General features: G+C 44.3%; 3 protein-coding genes across 5 annotated transcripts in view; 1 reads left to right on the forward strand and 2 right to left on the reverse strand.

The window, feature by feature from the left end:
- Nucleotides 1–774: 774 nt before the first annotated feature.
- On the reverse strand, nucleotides 775–7,596 carry TADA2B (transcriptional adaptor 2B). The gene is made up of 2 exons (XM_074904469.1): nucleotides 7,322–7,596; nucleotides 775–6,218 (listed from the first exon to the last, which is right to left on the reverse strand). Exons 1-2 carry the CDS (start codon nucleotides 7,589–7,591, stop codon nucleotides 5,226–5,228), a joined length of 1,263 nt encoding a protein of 420 aa, XP_074760570.1. The 5' UTR covers nucleotides 7,592–7,596; the 3' UTR covers nucleotides 775–5,225.
- A 389-nt stretch (nucleotides 7,597–7,985) lies between these two features.
- CFAP184 (cilia and flagella associated protein 184) lies at nucleotides 7,986–9,604 on the forward strand. The gene is made up of 2 exons (XM_074904134.1): nucleotides 7,986–8,789; nucleotides 9,050–9,604. Exons 1-2 carry the CDS (start codon nucleotides 7,989–7,991, stop codon nucleotides 9,602–9,604), a joined length of 1,356 nt encoding a protein of 451 aa, XP_074760235.1. The 5' UTR covers nucleotides 7,986–7,988.
- A 3,347-nt stretch (nucleotides 9,605–12,951) lies between these two features.
- Nucleotides 12,952–18,124, reverse strand: part of TBC1D14 (TBC1 domain family member 14) — a 75,195-nt gene continuing 70,022 nt past the window's right edge. For all 3 annotated transcript variants that reach the window (XM_074904470.1, XM_074904471.1, XM_074904473.1), the window contains one exon: nucleotides 12,952–16,290. In XM_074904470.1, coding sequence (XP_074760571.1) covers nucleotides 16,225–16,290 — 66 coding nt within the window. In that variant the 3' untranslated portion in view covers nucleotides 12,952–16,224. The remainder of the gene's footprint in view (nucleotides 16,291–18,124) is intronic.

The raw sequence follows: 18,124 nt of genomic DNA on the forward strand, positions 1-18,124 counted from the left end.
ATCTTCGTTTCTTGCACTTACTCAGCTTGGATCTTAAGTTGCAACAGGACTTTTCCCATACGTAGCTCTTGCCATGTCTAACTCCACCTGCTGCTCCAGTCCTGCAGAATCAAGCTGAAATACAGTACATGATTCTGAGTGCTTTGTCCTACGTTTGTCTGGTCACGTGGACAGGAGTGGATGGAACTGGGCAAATTACACAACTGACAAAGTTATCTGTCCTCTTGTATCCTCACAGTCCATACATTTAACACACAGGACAGAAACTTCAAACTCATGCATGTATTAGGACCTGGTAAACAGTAAGTACTTCTGAATTTTTCACCATTTCTGGTTGTCATAGATTAAGGAGTTTCTTACCTTAAGGTCAAGTATTGATTTTTTTTTTTTGTTCAGATGCAGAGTTGCCAACAGCTCACTGAACACTAGACCTACTCACAGTGAGAAGTGATTACTTGTTCTTTAAGAACACTTTTTCCCAGTGCTAGTTTGCCTCATGGAAATCAGACAGTTAAGTAGGAACAACCTAAGTGCATACTGTTGAGAGGTTAGTCATGCTTAAGGATTCATTCATTCTTAGCTCCAGGAAAGAAAATCAATTATTTGACTGGGCAGGAAGAATAATTTTTGATGCATGTGAGAAGACAACTGCAGTGTTAATTTTTTAAACCTAACCAAGTATAGGGATCAAAATGCAAAAGTTGAGTGTAAAACTACGGGGGGGGGGGGGGGGGGGGGGGGGGGGGGAAGGGGATTCCACATACTTAAGTAGAATTTGGAAGTAACTTTCATCTGAGTTGGATCACACTGTAGCTGCTTCCATCTGGGTTAGATCACGCTGTGGCTGTGTGAAGTAGGATCAAAGAGTTTTGCACTTTGGCTGGATACATCATATAGGGACCAGGGTTGATTTATATACCTTTTAAGAAGTGTCATGTGTTGTTCTACCTTCTCACACCCCCTCTGGATTTAAACTAAATCTAATAATCACAAGTATAGAAGTTTTTCTAGCAGGACAATTAAAGGGACAGCTTCTTCCCTAGCAGATTAATAAGATCTTAATGAACTTCGCAGAGCCTCACACAAACTGTCCCTTTTGAACTACGTTACTTCATTGAGAGGGTTCTTAAACACAAAGTTACTGTTAAATGTTCAGCACAAGACTCAAACCACTATCTTTAAAGCTAGTAACTCTCATTTAAGTGGTTCCTTTCCCTTGGCCTGCCCTTTCAGGGAGGCTTTCAGCAGGGAGAGCTTCTGTCTGTACCAAGAGCTCAAAGCACCTCTACACGCAGCCATACCACAGTCAAAAGCACCAAAGAAAGCAAACAGGGAGGTGGTTCTGAAATTTAAGCATGAGTAGCCAACAAAGCTACCACCAGGTACCTCTGGTTTAGCTATTTTATAAAGACCACTTCTCCACCCATCATCATTTAGCTAAAATGCATCTCTGCTCCACCCATTTTCCTCACTACACAAGCTACATTACCATTAAATCAATAATGGAAAGAAACTTTAATACAAGTTTATTTACCAATATACAATGCAAAAACCTAGTAAACTGCTGAGAGTGCACAACATCAGTTAGGTTTTACATGATTTCAGCACAGGCATTTGTGTGTCTGGCACAGCTATACCAGTACACGATTCAAATGAGTGCAACATTCCCTTTAAGGAAGAAGCTGATGAGGTGAACAGGCTCACCACGTGCCTTCCTTCACAGTATTCAACGTGTCATCACGTAAGAGCAACTGGGGCACATGCAAAAACATTTTGCAAGAAGAGATAGTAAACTGAAAGGCTAGTGAAGTCTGTTACAGTTGCAAAGAAATTTGATGCAGCTGCCGTACAAGAGAATAATTGGCAGAGTGCTTAGCTTGTGTGATTTACAAGGCAGTTCATGGTCAAAGACTCGTGCAAACCTACTAATGCTGTTCCTAATGCTTTGCTGGGACTGCAACGGAACACAGGGCAGGAGGGTCTGTGTCCAGAATACTCTGTAACAAGCCCTTCTACACCAGGTAGTACACACAGAATGGAGATTATCCCTCCCTTGTTACCTAGTGAACAAATATTACTGTAAAACATCACTGGGACTGGACTGATTGAAGTAAACATACAGCATCAAAACAGACTTATTGCTGCCTCTATCAGTAGCAAAAGATGAGTATTTTGAACAGCTTACAGAGTGTCACTTTTTCATAGGCTTACATCAATGCTGTTAGGACAGATACTATCATTAGTAATATCTTTAATTAGAAAAGTCAAGAGCATTAAGCATATAAAACACCTTTTCATTAGCAACATGAAGGCGAGGTTATTCGTACAGTACAGGAAGCGCTTCCAGATCAACACAAGATAACAAGTTGAAGAGCTCTTTGCCATGTTTTTTTTCAGCCCCTTCACCACAGAAGAGAAGCAGTTAGCTCTAGTAAATTGCTGGATTAACATAACTGCATCTCAACTTAAAAACAAACAAAAAAACAGCAGCTCATAACAAAGGAATGCTTAGACGAGATCAGTTCCATGTGAAAATATGGAACAGCAGCATCCTCTAGTGCAAGTCACCTTTAAAATTAAAAGCATAGCTGACAATGAGACATTGCTTCTAGGGAAGCCCTTTCCAAGGGACTAGTATTTGCTAAAGCAAACATTTACCACCTTGAATTTGCTTGCAAGTATAAAATAAATATTGATATCCATATTTCATACATTAAAAATACTTTATTTTACATTCATTTTGATGTTCAATAAGTTACGTCTAGCACCAAAGAAACATTTTGGAGGGGCTGAGGAGTTAAACTACAAAGTTTAAATGCAGAATTCACTTCAACATTAAATGACTCATTGGTGCCTAGATTTTTTTTAAGTTATTGTTCAGATGGGCTTTAGACTATTGCTTCAGTTAGACTTAGGTGTGCCAAAACAGTGTAGAAATATAAAAATCACAGATTTGAGAAAAAAAAAAAACAAACCAAATCAATTCTTTTAAACTCTCAGCTACATGCAGAGTTGAGGATCCAGAACACTTATCAGTAATGGTATGTTATGGCAGTTAGGTAACAAGTTCCAGGAAGAACCAAATTGCATAACTAGAATATTAGAAAGAAAGGCTGAGCTTTCTTTCCACAGGAGTAGGACAGAGAAAATAACCAAGGGTTTATACCTTATGAACTCGTATGCTGTTTGTACATGCATATAGGGTGGAAGTGGTTCTTAAAGCTACTCAGCACATTGCAGTTAGTGCCACTGCTGCCAAGGAGAGACAGTTTTTGTCTCAAGTATTCCGCAACAAGCCACTTACAGGTAAGCCAAACAAAGCATTACATCCGAGAGGACATAGCCCTTACCTTTTTGAAGGGACCTAACATCACAAGCTCATAAGAAAAAGGCACTAGAGTTTTGGTTTCTTCTTCCTTAGAAATGCTGGCTTTGTAATTGTACCCCTTTTATTCTAAACTCACTGGTAACACTAGTTTGGTAATGCTGGATGTATTAACTAAAACCCAGTTCTGATCAGTATACCTCTGCCAAGTTGCAGAATTGATACTGTTTTAAGTATCCTCACTGACTACAGCCCAAAGCATCAAGCCAAGGTGACATCTGCAGTGCTTGCACTTGTTCTGAAGCCAGTCAAGTTCCATGTTTTGGCACATCTGTGCTCCAGAAGACCTGCCCAGCTGGCCTCTGGCCACAGCTTCCCTCTCCAGACACGACCAGCAGAGAGGCTTAAGCACAAGTAACACTGTGCTGTCTTCCACATGGCAACCACCATTTTTTATTCATTTGGTTAAATACCAGCACGGGAATTTAAGGATGAAATGAGCATTAAAATCTTTTCTAGTCCTCCTTCAACATCTTTCCCTTAATCTTAGTGCTGTGGGTCTGGCATTTCTGCCACACACTGTGTTAAATCATCAGCTCAGACTAGTCAGAGTCGTGACGAGTTCCCTCTCCAGGTGTACTGTTCCCCCTGCGGTGGGCTGCAGTCACCATTCTGCCACATCAGTAATTTCAACTTCAGTGTGTTTAGTCCAGTACGTTCCAAGGTTATGTGCCACCAGAATCCGGTAATGGCTTGATTTACAGCTCTGTACTTCAGGAGCACATTAGCTGTGCATCTTGACCTAATCTCTATCACCTCTCATTTTTGTTTTTAAAAAACAGTCTTGGTGTTCGCTCTTCACTCGAGAATTCCGCTCTTTTTCCCTGTCCCTCCCAATCAATTTCAGGATTTGGCAGCTACACCTCCTCATCCCATACAAGCTCAGAAGTTACCGATGCCAATGAAGGTGTAACTTCCCCTGACAAGTAACAGTGATTTTGCTGCCTGAGGCTCCCAACAGCTACAAGACAACTCACTGCCTATTTTCCCAAACCCCATTTCTAGCCCCAATCAGCCACTTCACAGTAGCGCTGACCTTTCCTCTGGAACAGAGCACCACAGCTGCCATGCACCCCTGCAACTCTGCTACTAATTAGTTAGCATCCAAGCTTCAGCAGAGTCTGTTTCAGCAAAGACTGAAGTCAAAGCTATGTCCGGATCAGCTGGGTGTGCAGGTAGCTCTTCAAGAACCCTTTCCACAGCACAAGTACCTGAAGGCATCTCACCTACCACATTTCTTTCCTTCCACTCCCTGCCATAGCTAATCCTTGCTGTATTCTCGACAGAAACTCACCCCGCTGTCCCAGCACCTTGGCTGTAGTTACTAAGGAGAATGTTCTGAAAGCTTAGCAATGGTCACAAAAGTCCTTGCTCACCCTGCTCCCACGCTCAGGACTTTTGTAAGCTTCACTTTGCTGCCAGCATTACACCAAAAAATGAAACAAAGGGAGAAGAAAGTTTCCAGCAAATGAAACTATCTCCCACCTTAAAGAAAAGCAAGGATTACACTGATACTCCTTTGTCCAATAGTAAGGAGTAAAGTAACTACTCTGGGACTACTGGACTTGAGTAAGTTCACATGGAAGAAATCTGTTCTAATAATGTACCAAAAGCAGTGAAATCCAATGTAGAAGTTTCACAATTAAGTATTTTTCATGATCCAAAGCAGAAGTCTATTTGAACCATGGATCGTGAACACTGTCGGGATTTATGTATTTTCTTTTTTTTGTTGTTTTTAAGTAACATAATTTCGGTATCTTTGGGGAGGGAAGGAAAAAAAATAATGGAGTCCTTGAGGCTATAATGGGCCTCTGTTGCGTTTTTTCAGATCAGCTGAGTTTCATGAAGCATCCCTGGATATCCAACCACTTTCTGTTAGAAAGTTTAAAATCCTTTTCTTCAGTACCTTATCTAAGTAACTGGGAAGGCGACTCTTTGAAGGAATTCCTTGTCTTTTTTGGAGATGGTCTTTAATGATTATAGTTTTTACTGTCACATAACGTGCAGGACTCAAATTTAGAGAGCTGCAGAGCACCTTTTCCCTGTCCGATAAGAGTTCAAAGCCAGGCAGGTTTTCAATGGCAGCAAATTCACCTTCTTTACCATCTTCCTTCCCTCTCTTGGAACTAGCTATGTTTTTGTTCTCCTTCCTCTTTTCCCGTTTGTGCCTGGCTGCCTCGTATTCTGCCGACTCTTCCATTTTGGTGATTCCATTTCGACGATACCGCTGCAGCTCCCGAATCTTTGCTCTAAGTATCCTCTCTTTATGCATGTTCTCAAAGAAGTCTTCAAACTCCTTACAAGACATGAACTGGTACAGAGGCCTCAGTTTCAGCCTTAACTCCTTCTCCTCTTTTGTGATCTTTCGTTTGGGAGCTTTCTCCTTGTCCTTTTTATCCTTCCCCAGAAAGGCTGGTACCAAGTTATAGTCTCGTGCAATGTTCTTCCGCCGTTGCCTCTCCTTGAGTTTCCTTACATACATGTCTACGTGAGCTCTTTTTAACTCTATTTCCACATCATCGTCGTCATAGTTCACCGAAAGGCCACTGATCAGAGTCTCCGCGTCCTGATCGTATTCAATCTCGTAGTCATCCCGGAGTGGCATGTATCCCAACTGCTGCTGTTCGGCCACCGATATGTCCAACGGGGGGAGCGGCGTGGTCAAGCTGGGAGAAAGCGGGCCGCCGCTGGGACACGTGTGATCCGTTACCCTGTTGGGAATAGTGTCAGGGATGCAGGCTTTTCCCAGGTTGCCATGGATGTACATGCTCACGTAGTGCTCCATCACTTCCTGAGGTGTTCGGGATGCTCCCACGTGAGCAGCCATGTCCTCCTAAACGGAAAATAAGGAGCAGTGATAAAATGATTCCCATTACATCTTCAGCATAGCGTGCACTCAGGTAAGAGCATGACTTTCTCCCTGCTTCTCAAAAGCCAACTCACAATACCTAAACTCTTCTAGCAATACCGAAGTTAGCCACGTTTCCATCAGATCTGCACTTTTAGGTCTGGATGCGCATTTACAAGTGCTCAGGGGCGTGCAGGCCATGAAAACAGTGCCAGAAACATCACTAAGGCAAGCTGCATCAGATCCTCTAGGCACAGGAACACCATCGAGACGCTGGATCCACATGTCGGTTCCTGAGCATCCACCGTGCTCTCAAAAAGTGAGCTCACCATCACCAGGATGCCCCAAGCCAGTGCTGAGATTGCTACGTCATTCGGGGTTTGCTCACCTATATTGCCTTGCTGAAGTACTTTTGGAACAATATAAAGAACTACAGCATTTACAGTAAGAAAGGTAGTATTTACTCATTTTCTAGTTAAAAGCAAAAGCTACAATGATCACAAACTTTTAACATTTTGAAAAAGTCTTCACGTTTAATGAAGCAAATCACGATCGAGTCACAAATGAGTCGGATAATGCTGCTTTTTACTGCTATTTTTTAAAAACGAGCCTGACTGTGCAGTGACACAGAAGGCAAGCACCAAGCGAAGTGCTGTGACACACTGAGAGAAAAGGAGGCTACAGGGCCTGTACCAGAGGCTGCGGGGGAAGGCACGTGCTGCAACAGAAGGCTGCGACAGCCCCGCGAAGCCCGAATTGCTCCTTCGGCCCGCGGCTCTGCCGCAAGCGGCCCGCGAATGGCCCAGAGGCTGCGGAGCGGGGCGCGACACCGGGGCCTCCTCGCAGCACCGCGCACGTCCCCCACCTTCCCCAGGCCCGCGGGCTGCCCGCAGCCCCGCCCGGCGAGTCCCTCCGGCCGGTCAGCGGCTGCCCGTGGCCCCACGCACCCGCGGCGCCCTGGGCTCGGGGAAGCGCCCGCCGCAGAGGCTGGGCCCTCCCGCGGCCTGAGGGGCGGCGCTGCCCCGGGCCCCCTCGCTGTCAGGCGGGGCGCGAAGCCCGCCGCCGGCAGCCCGCCCCGCCGCCCTTACCCAGTTGCCGAAGCCGAACTGCTCGATGGCGTCCAGCAGCAGCTGCTCCTCCCGGCTGCTCCAGCCGCCCTCGGCCTCGGCGCCCCAGAGGGTGAAGCGGCCCCCGTCGACGAGCTGGTAGCCGTGCCATCGGCGGTGCGGGCCGATCTCGGCGCCCGCCGAGAAGCAGTCGGGGCAGAGCTCGATGTCGGCGCACTCGGTGCAGCGGAAGCGCAGGGAGCTCACCTCGGCCAGGCAGTACACGCAGTACTTCTTCCCCAGTTCCGCCATCTTACCCCGCCCGCCGACAGGCCGCGCGCACGCGCCGGCACGCCCCCGCACCGGCACCGCCAATGGCGGCGCGACCGGTGGGCGGAGCCTCGTGACGGACGGCCAATGAACGCTGAGGGCTTGGCCCTCCTCCCTGGCTCCGACCAATGGGGCCAACGCGCCTGGGCGCAGGGGCTATTAAAATGAACGAACGGCTGCGATTGGCCGCCTGAGATTCGTCTTCCTTTCCCGCGGCCAATCGGAGAGGCGACCCCGAGCGACCCCGTCGCTGAGTGGTAGTCAGAGGTGAGGGGGCGTGGCCGGGCCGGCGCCACGGGTGAGGGGCGGGGCCGCCCGCCGGCCGGCGTAGCCGAGTCCCGTTGCCCGGGCAACGGGGGAAGCGGGCAGCGGCCGGGCCATGGAGGCGGCGGCAGGGCCGGGGCGCCCCGAGGAGCCGGTGGGGCTGGGCCCGGGAGCCCCCGGGGAATCGCCGGGGCCAGAGGCGCGGGTCGGGCCAGGGGAGCCCGCGGAGCCGAGGGCGGAGGTCCCGGCGGGGCCGCCGCCTGAAGAGCCGCCGGGGCTTTCAGAGCCAGAGAAGCCGGGGCCGTCGGAGCCGGAGGTCGCGGCGGGGCCGCCGGGGCCGTCGGACTCGGGGCCCGCGGTGGCCGCGCCAGCAGCCGGCGGTGCCGGTGAGGAGGAGGAGGCCAGAGGCAGGGACGGTGCCGCGGACGAGGCGCCTCCCGCCGCGCGGGCTGAGGAGGCCCCGAGCCCCGCGGCGCCGGCCGCCGCCGAGCAGAGGAGCGGCGAGGAGGAGCGGCGGGACCGGGCGGCGCTGTTGGAGCTGCACCGCGGGCTGGCGGGCGAGAGGGAGCGGCTGCGGCAGGCCAGCGCCCGCCTGCAGCTGCGGCTGGGCGAGAGGCGGCCGCCGGCGGGGCTGGGCGCGGACGGGCCGCAGCTGTACGGCCAGCGCCTGCGGGAGCTGCGCGGGCTGCGGGAGCTGCGGGAGCGAGAGGCCGCCGCCTGCCAGGAGCGGGTGGCGGCCCGCCAGCGGGGCGGCCAGGAGCGGCAGGCCCGGGCCCAGGCCGAGTGGGCCGCATTCCAGCGCCGCAGCCAGGCGGTGGCCGCCTTCAGCCCTGGGCGGCGGCGGGACGGCGGCGCGGCAGAGGCGGCCGCCCGCATCCAGGCCAGGGAGCGGGACAAAGAGCAGCGGGTGCGAGAGGTGAGGCTCCGGCCCCGGTCGTCCCGCTCCTCCCTCTCTCTTCTCCTGTCGAAAAGATTTCTGAAAAAGCCAGCACTTCCCTCTTGCAGCCAGGGCGCTGTGCCCCTAACATACACCGCGCGCTACTGAAGAACAGAAGCTGTGCGATGCTTTTCTCCCCTTGACGGTTGCTTATTGTCATGACTTACTTTAGACGGAAGCACTTCGTCCCTGGCAAGGCAGGGATTAAAGGAGTAATTCTTTTGTTTCTACTCCTCTAGGTCCGTGTGGAACACATCAAGCTGAAGCATGAAATCCAAAACCTTGAAACCATCTTGAAAGCTCAGGGAGAACTGGTAGAGAGTCAACTTTTTGTGGACTTTGAGCACGTGAGGAAAGAGAATCAGAAACACAGCAGAAAGATTGATGATCTCGGTGATGAAATCCAGAAGCTCAAAAAGAACGTATCAAACACAGTACATATTTTCAGCCAGTTCAGGGAAAAACTACAGTTTGTGGAAGCTGAAAATCAAGGCCGAAAGGCTGAACTGATGGACATCGAGACCATCTTGTCACAGGAGAGAGACAGTCTGACCAAAACAAAACAGGCCAGAGACAGGCTGCGGAGAAACAATTTGAAACTGCAGCAGAAATGTGGGTTGCTTGGAAATGAGATACTGCTTCGGGACTTCGAGGAGAAGGTAGATACTGCAGAGCTGCTAAGCCAGCAACTGGAAACACTGGAACATCACCATGCTAGGCTGATCCTTTCTTGTAGGGGAATTGAGAAAAAAATCAAGGAAGCCAATTCCAAGAAAAGCATGGTAAAGAAATAAAACAAAAGAGTTTTCCATAATTCTAATTCTTAACATGCTTTTTGATAAGTCTTTAATATGTTACACATACTCCTGAAAGCATACTTCTAAGTGACCTCTCAGTATTGTTTATTCAGTGAAGAGATTACAGTAGTTACTCAGTTTGAATGAAACCACATACATGTGCCTGTCTTAAACAAAAAGAACCTCAGTCGAAAGTCTACACTTTCAGAAAACGATCTTAGCATTCAGTCCTTTAAGGCCACAGCAGTGTTGTATAAGCAGAGCACTCCCCATCCCCTAACTCACATCCTGATTCTGCAACCATCTGTATGGATTTTTTAACTTGGTATCGACTTCATCTGTACAATAAATATCGTGCAATAAATACTGCCCCATTGCAAGGGGTGATTTTCACAGATAGGACTGAGAACCGGAGAGCAGCTTATTGTTAATACCGGACATGACCTCCATACAGTCAATATACTATAGAAGCACTAAATCGTTCACCCATTCTGTAAAGGCCGCCAATTTTGCCCTGGTGGTACACAAGAAATGTTTATTACGTCAAGAACTATTTTCATAGTATAAATATATACATGAATCTTACCATTCAAAACTAAGAGCTTTGAATTTTTTTGGTCTTTCAGCTTTTAGTTTTAGAGGGTACTCAACCTTGTCCTCCTCATTCATGTCTGTGAAGAGGCAGAGAATAGCATAAGCCCATCACTGTTCCAGTCTCCTCTGCACTGCTCAACTATAGAGCATCAGAATTCCAGAAAAAAAAATTGAAGGGGAGGCAGCAAAAAACATTTACATTTATGACTCTGCAGCTCACAGAGCTTTAGTAACAGGAAGCAGCTTACCCTTTCAAAAGAGTATGTTCTTTAAACTCCAGTTCTCCCATGGCAAATAGTGGCTACGAGACTGATCTATATCCCACAGCTCTTGCTGCTGCTGCTGTAGCATTACTTTTGATTTAGGGCATGGGATGGATGTCAAGAACATAGAAACATCTTAGGCCAGTAAAATGGTGGAGCTCTGACATACTGAGTTCTCATTACTGAAGAAACTGCAACTTTCTCTGCTCCTTATAGGCCATCACTGGCTGATGTGCCCGATTATTGAATCAGTCCCACCTTATTGTTAATTTCTATGCATGATACCACTACTTTGCTTAGACCAGCAAACTTTAGTCCCATTTCTGGCAGTCAGAGTTGGGTATTAAAGGCCCAGATTGAAGTGTTCAACGGTTGTGAATTTTGCAGGAAAGGCAGCACATCCCAGTGGGAAAGAGTAAGAATGGAGTCTTTTGGTTTTCCACTGCAGGTTGGAATTAGACCCCATAGGACCAGTATTGATGAGCTGTGTTTGAACTGCTGGTTCTAGTTCTAAATTAAGTCTCACAAGCAACTTAAGATGCAAAAAACACAATTAAGAAGCAAAGCACACAAGTCACTGAATGCACTTATATGGGGATAAAAAGTAGATGAACTTACATGAAGATGTTTCTAGGAATGGCTTACACCTTCCTCTCTTAAATAATCTCTGAACTACGTTTTCTGAACTGCCAGGATATTTAAAAGACAAAACATAATTAAAGTGGTTATTACACTATTGAAGGTTCAAATCTTGTTCTTACGTCACAGTGAAATGAGAGATCAATAATTTCTTACTGCAATCATGCAGTAGCAATTTGATGATAGTCTTCTAACGTCCTCACAGTTCTGCAGGACAACTGCATATACACGGGGGACCAGTGCAGGCTCTTGTCCTGCTAACGACTGGAGTACTCTATCTCAGCAGCTCACTCTGTTCATGAAGAGACATTACACAACTAGTATTCAGAAACTTTTCACAAAATACCAGTAGATCTACCTCTGTTGTTGCTGGATAGTAAAAGGAGACAACTGTCAACCACTTTAAAAAAAAGACGCCAAAATCGGTACCGTTCATCTTAAGCTTGTTACTGAAAGGGAGCTCTTCTGCGGAAAGAGTGGCTCTTGCACAGGTCGAGTAGCTGCCTGATGTTCCACAAAACTGTTTTCATAAATAAGTAAGAATTAAGGATGGTGAGCAGTCATCTCCCTAAGAGAAGTTACTTTTACCTGTTTTGACTTCTTAAGAATTTTCCTGGCAGGAATTGTTATGCTTCTTGCTGCTTTTGGCTTAAGAGATATAAACTGTCCTTTAACTTCTTAAACACTGTTAAGCAACAAATATAGACAGATAAAGGGAGAAGCCGAGAAAGTAAATCTTAGATGCTTTTCACTGCTGCATGTTTGACATCTGGAGAATGCAAGAATTTAGGGTGCCAATGAGGTTGATGGCATATTCCCTGAACTGAATATTTCTACTAAACAAATACTAAGACATTGCCTTAAACTTCACAAACTGTCTCTAGGACTTTTTTTTTCAGCACCAAGTTGTTGAGACAACCCGCTGCTACCGCAGCCTTCTAAAACACCCTGAGATTGAAGATCAAACTTTCCTCCATTTTCCTTCTATAAATACAGGAAGACATTCCATCAGGAAGAAGCACAGACGAATGTCTTTTTGCTTCCTAATCTTATGTGCTGGCATGCAGGAAGGTATTTCACATCTCTTCAAAAGACTGAAATTAGTACTGAGAAACAAGTGAGGAAAAGTAAATCTAATTTTGAACAATTTTGTGCAACTCCTGTAATATAGACAACATAAAGCTCTATTAGTATCAAATTAGTATAGGCCTATAGAAAGTAAGTGCAAGGAATAGAGAAACTAGAATCGTGGCAGCCTAGTCTTTGACTGCATTCCCCAAGCAGTCCTGTTGCACAGATACTGTCTTCTCTTCCCCATGTTTATTTATATTTTATTTGCTGCTTTAACCTCTTTTCAGTTAAGTAAGCAACAGGAGCATCTCCACTTTAATCTGAAGTTCGGACAAGGTAAAAATTATAACAATAATGCTGTAAATTGAGCACAAAAATGCCTTGTGATTATGAAACTTGCAATAGACCGGGATTTCTTCTTTTAAAACACTGAAAGGATTCAGGCATTTCTGAGTTCTGCACATCTCACAAAAATGTATTTACATCTATTTTTTGTATAAATTTATCAGATCTCAGACCTCCTCCAGAGAAAGGCATATGAAATGGATTAAACTATGGGCACCGTAAGTATCAAATCTTTCAAATATCACATGTAATAGAACAGGTATTTTAACACAAGAACTTGGAAAGCATCACCAAAAAGTCCTTCCCCTGCAATACTTAAATGTCCGAAAGTCCTGATTTTGGACAGACAAAAATTGCTAAAGAAGCCTGTGAAGAAACAGACGGGTATTTGAATTTTTAATTTCGGAATTACAATGAAAATAGGTGATTAAGGTAACTTTACATGACTTTATTTAACAAAACAATATATTTACAGTTGAAAAAAGTTCCAGTTTGATACATATATCTAAACAAAACAAACCTGATAACTACATAAAACCGCTTTAAACATGATGTACAGGGGATGTATCAACAGTTTATATGTCATTCTAGTTTTGAAACATTCAAAAATAAGCTGTTACAAGGTACCTTTTTTTTTCCCAAATGAAATTCTTTACTAAATAAAATAACAATAATGATTGATTGCTGATTGAAGTTGCAAAACGGCTTTATAATAAAGTGCAGGTCATACAGAATTCCAAACCTGGTCGAAGTATTCTTCTTTCTCTAATCTGCTGCATGTAGAGTGGTAGTTGCAGACTTATGATGTATTGCAGCATTTTTATTTTTCCTTAAACCCATGAAGAAAAAGTTTGCTTGATGGGGACACTTCCTCAATGAAAGAAAATCTCATGCATCTTGTTACAGATACTCTCAAGCACCTGAACAATAAAATTGTCAGAATTTTTTATGCAATCCCTGAATTTATTACAGAAATCTTTCTTAACAGCTAATTAAGGGATTTGGTATGCTGCAAGAAACTGAAAAAGCTCAGTGGCAAGTAATTCTATGCCCTTACTAATCATCTCTGGTTTTAATCAAAATTCAAGCATTACTTTCAAGTCAAGTTACCGAGAAGTTGAAACAATTGCATCTTTAGGCAGGTGATTTTTTTTTTTCAAATGTAATTTGTTTGAGAACGAACTGTGCAAAGCTCCTTATTGCATTGCTTTTCTTCATTAAAGAACATACCTTATATACACAAAGAAATCATTTAGAAAATATATACATCTTCTAAGAAAAGAAAGATCAAATCACAAAAAAAAATAATTACATTGCAAGTAACAAACAGTGCACAAGTGTTGCAGCAGGCCTTTTTCCCAAAACTATGCCTATTTTCACTGTTACATTCAACACCTTACTGAGAAGAGAAAAAGGAGAACAGGCTGTGGATGGATGAAAAGATACCTAGTAGCTAAAGAATGCATTTTAACCAGACAAATGAGCCACACTTGTGGACTTGGTTTAAAAGGAAATACAAATCTAGTCACAATGAAGACTTAAATCACAAAGCCAGTTACAGTACCACCTAAAAATGTATACTGAGCAAAAAGCTGTCTCTGTGTTTAATGAAACGTTTTACAGCATAGTGCAAATGTTTCAGATGGTAGGCCTCATATTCTTCATGGAAAGGCATATTTGTTGTAGTAACAGAGAAAGTATTAAAAAACACTTACTGACCTTCCAGCTTTCTATTGCACTTCAAAGCAATGCAGCATACAAGTACCAGTCATTGAAAGACCAAAGCTATACAAATTCTGGGAGAACTACTACGTGTTTTGTATCAACATCTTGATGTCTATTTTCAGTAAGTGATGACCTAGAAGTCTTATGGAGATGGCCAACAAAAAACCACATCTGTTACACCAGGTACACAAAGTGGACAGGAAAAGAGGCCAATGAGGTATCAGACTTGCAAGCTGCGTTAGCATTACACATCTTCCAAAGTGATTATGAGTCCTCACTTACCAGGGAATCTTGCTCTAGCTCTTTTTAATATTACAGTCAACCTAATCCTTTGCAGAAACAATGTTTGTACTAAAGGACAGCAGTTTGATTATGTCCCACAGTCCTTTACATCATATGTTGAGTTGAGCAGTATGCAACTATTATTGTCTTTTTTTTTTTTTTTAATTCAGACAATGCCAAAATAATTAGCATAAAACAGACTGAAGAGCATTGGGAAACTGCTGACCATACAACTAGAGGATTTAGTAACGCCTGTTTACAGTTAACACAAATATTGCTTCACTTAGCTTCCCTTTTCAATGATCGTCATTATTTATAAAATAGATTTTGCATTATACACTATGCAATAAACATTCTTGTAAATCAGAGGCACTCATGATTTACAGTTCAACATTCATCTGAATGCAGGGGGGATCTAACCTGTATAACAGAATTATGCAACTGCAGTTGGCAGCCTCTGTAACTTGCTCCCATGTATTAGAAGCTGGATAAAACACTAGGAAATGACAGCTTGTACTTATCCTGATTGTATTTGTCTGGCACATTCCGCAATAAACTTCTTTCACTTTTCAGCTCCACGTAATGCTTTCCCCCTGTGGCAGCAGCAGCTTCAGGAGATCCCACATAACCTTTTCTTTCCAGCAGCAACGCTGGCTTATGTAACTTCTCCCCTACACCCTTCCTCCTCAGTTCTGCCAGTGAGCAGAGCTGCGCTTGAAGTAACCATAAAAATCGCTTTTAACCGTTTCTCAGTCTATCTGCTCAGCCCACAGTTTTATCAGCGTGACTGGGGAGATGGTACAGGAATAAGTAGCTGGTAGGCAAGTACACCCCGAAACGGCACTGCCCCAGAAAGAGGGATACATGGAAACATACATTTAGTAGAGTGTGTGACCCTGGCTTTAAACAGGAAAGAGAGTACAACCAGGAAATGATGCCAGATAAATACTAGAAACCCCCCAGTGAGTTTGGAATCTAGTCGATTAATGGATCTTCTTCCATATGCATCCAGATTGGAAACACAGATTTCCAAGGCATCTTGAAGAATAATTGGTTTTGCACTGCTAGTGTGACTTCTCTTCCAAGTTTACTTTCTACTTAACTTTTTCTTATTAAGGAAAGGAATGTAGTTCTATGTCTACATGATTTCTTTGGTAAATGGGACCCACAGCCTATAAAACAAGAAACATTTCTAAAGCAATGGTCCTTACATCATTTAACTATAAATTTCAGCACCAGTTATTTAAAATCCAGATCCAGCTACTGTTAATAGGTATGGGAAGTATATCCTGCCTAAGAATGAAACTGGATAATAGCTTTCAAAGCAACCGACATTGCCAAATGCCCAGTCTTTTAAAACATCGACAAAAAATAACACCTTAAAAAAACCCTTAATATTGTTTAGTTTCACTGCCCTCATCAGAAGTACAGAATGTGTAACGCTGTCCACAGCAAATGCTCATTCCACTAAAAGTTTAAGGCTAAGCCTAGGTTTAATTTGTAAGGGTTTTATTCCCTGATTTCTTTCCTTCCTTTTTTTCCCCCTCCTCTTTTTTCCTCTCTCCCATTTAAGGCTATCCTACTACTAAACAAAACTCTGAAATAACACTTTGATTTGCAGGCTCATACGTCAAACAATACTCAATACTTTTGCCACTTTAGCTCTTTTCCCATGAGTCACTGGAGGCAACCATAATTTTAACGTTTGAGTGAAGGACTTCCTTTTTCCATTTCTCGGTTATCTTTCTGCAGAGCAGCCAGTATCTAGACATTTCAAGGAATGAGAGAGAAAAAAGTGTTAGATTTAAAAAGTGACTCGATAAATCGGTGTCTGAAGAGTTTCCAATTTAATTATCTCTGAGCAATACTATTTTAACTGTTAAATGTAATCAAATTTAGAGAGGCTCTCCACTGATGGAGACCTCTCCCTTAAGTCCTTGTAGCATGGTAGATACAAATGGATTTAACATTTAAATTCAATCTCTCCCCAACACACACTTTGAAGCCTGGAAGTGAGATTTTTACCCAGATTACGCAAGTCTAGCACTATTAAAGGATGCTGCTTGAGAGGAAGCTATACTTCTCAAGGTAAATGGCATGTCTAAAATCGCAGCAAGTGAGCAGCCTGAGCAGTATGACATTACCTAAGGGTTCAGGACAGAATTACCTTAGTGCTGATTGGTGCTTGTCTAGAGCACATCACTGTCTCCAGATCTGCTTAAGTTTTTTTTCTGAAGCAGAAAGTCCACATTTGCATCCACATTGAAAATATGTATTTCCTAGTATCCAATGCACAATTTTGTTTTATTAGCCCTTGTGTAGAAGGCAAAGTAACAGCCAGTTTCTCATGCTGCTTAACATGCTCCCTGCCCTATAGTTAGTCTCTGCTGAAGAAATCCAGCAGCATCCTCAAGAATCACCTTCGAACAGAATGTACTGAGGGACACTTCATCTCAAAGAACTGCAGTTACGAGTAAGGAACCTTCTTTTCTCCCTCTGACTGACTTCAAACAAACCACAGCACCACCAGAATTAACAGGAGGTGGGGCTAAATCACTCACGGGGCAATCACACCTACACTTCAATGTAAAAGCACCCATAGCTGTTGCAACAAGAGTTCAACATGGGTCTGAACAGAGCCACAGCTGGCTGGCTGTTCAGCGATTTGTAGAACTGGAGACAGGTCTCAGTAAGGCCCTCTTCATAGAGACTCAGGGTAAATCAACAGCTACTCCTCTAACCAGCTTATGAGAGTTTCAACTGCCACAGTAACAATGTCCTTGGTGGTAAAAAGTTACCCTTTTTAAGGAACATGAGAATGACACCAAAATACTGACCCAGAAAAGCATAGACCTTAAGCCAACTAACAGAGCTCATATTCTGTAGTTATCTGAAAAACTTTATGGAGCTAAAATGTGAAGCATACAGATTACAGAAATGCTAAGCCAACAGTCTAGTCTGTTCTACCACCACTTTTCCTCTGCTGCTGATGACAAACACCCACTCACATTTCAGGCTAATGCTGTATTGGCACAAGGCCCTGGAGTTCTTTGTAGGTAATTCCAGAAGAACACCAGAGCTTGCAGGTTTCCTATTAATAACCAGAGTCCTTGTAACTAGAGGTGCTGTGTCCATGATTTACCAGGACTCCTTTCAGTCTTCAGTTTCCTGATCACACTGTCAGTGACCAAGGGAAAATAGAGTGAAATGGAAAACATACCTCAGCCCATCTGATGAAGGAACCAGGACTGTGGGACTCATAAGCAGCCTGTTAACATTTCAGATGAGGTCCTATCTATATCATCTCTAGACAACATCAGGTCAGAATGTGACCCACAGGATAAAAGGACCAAAATTACCATGGTACAGCAAGGTGAAAGGTTCAGTAAATGGGTGGTTTTCTGAGTGCCAAGTACACCTGCTGCTGAGATGTGCAGCTGAATTGACTTCTGAGTTCTACAGTCAACTATACTCCTACAAAGAAGTAGTACCTCAAGCCCTGCTGCTTGCTTGTGCAGTACAGTTACTGTAACCAAATGAGATGATGCTAGAGATGAGAACACAAAGCCCACTTTCCTAAACTCAAGAGCATCCTGCA

Source organism: Athene noctua, chromosome 4 (assembly GCF_965140245.1).
Source record: "Athene noctua chromosome 4, bAthNoc1.hap1.1, whole genome shotgun sequence".
NCBI classification, from domain to species: domain Eukaryota; kingdom Metazoa; phylum Chordata; class Aves; order Strigiformes; family Strigidae; genus Athene; species Athene noctua.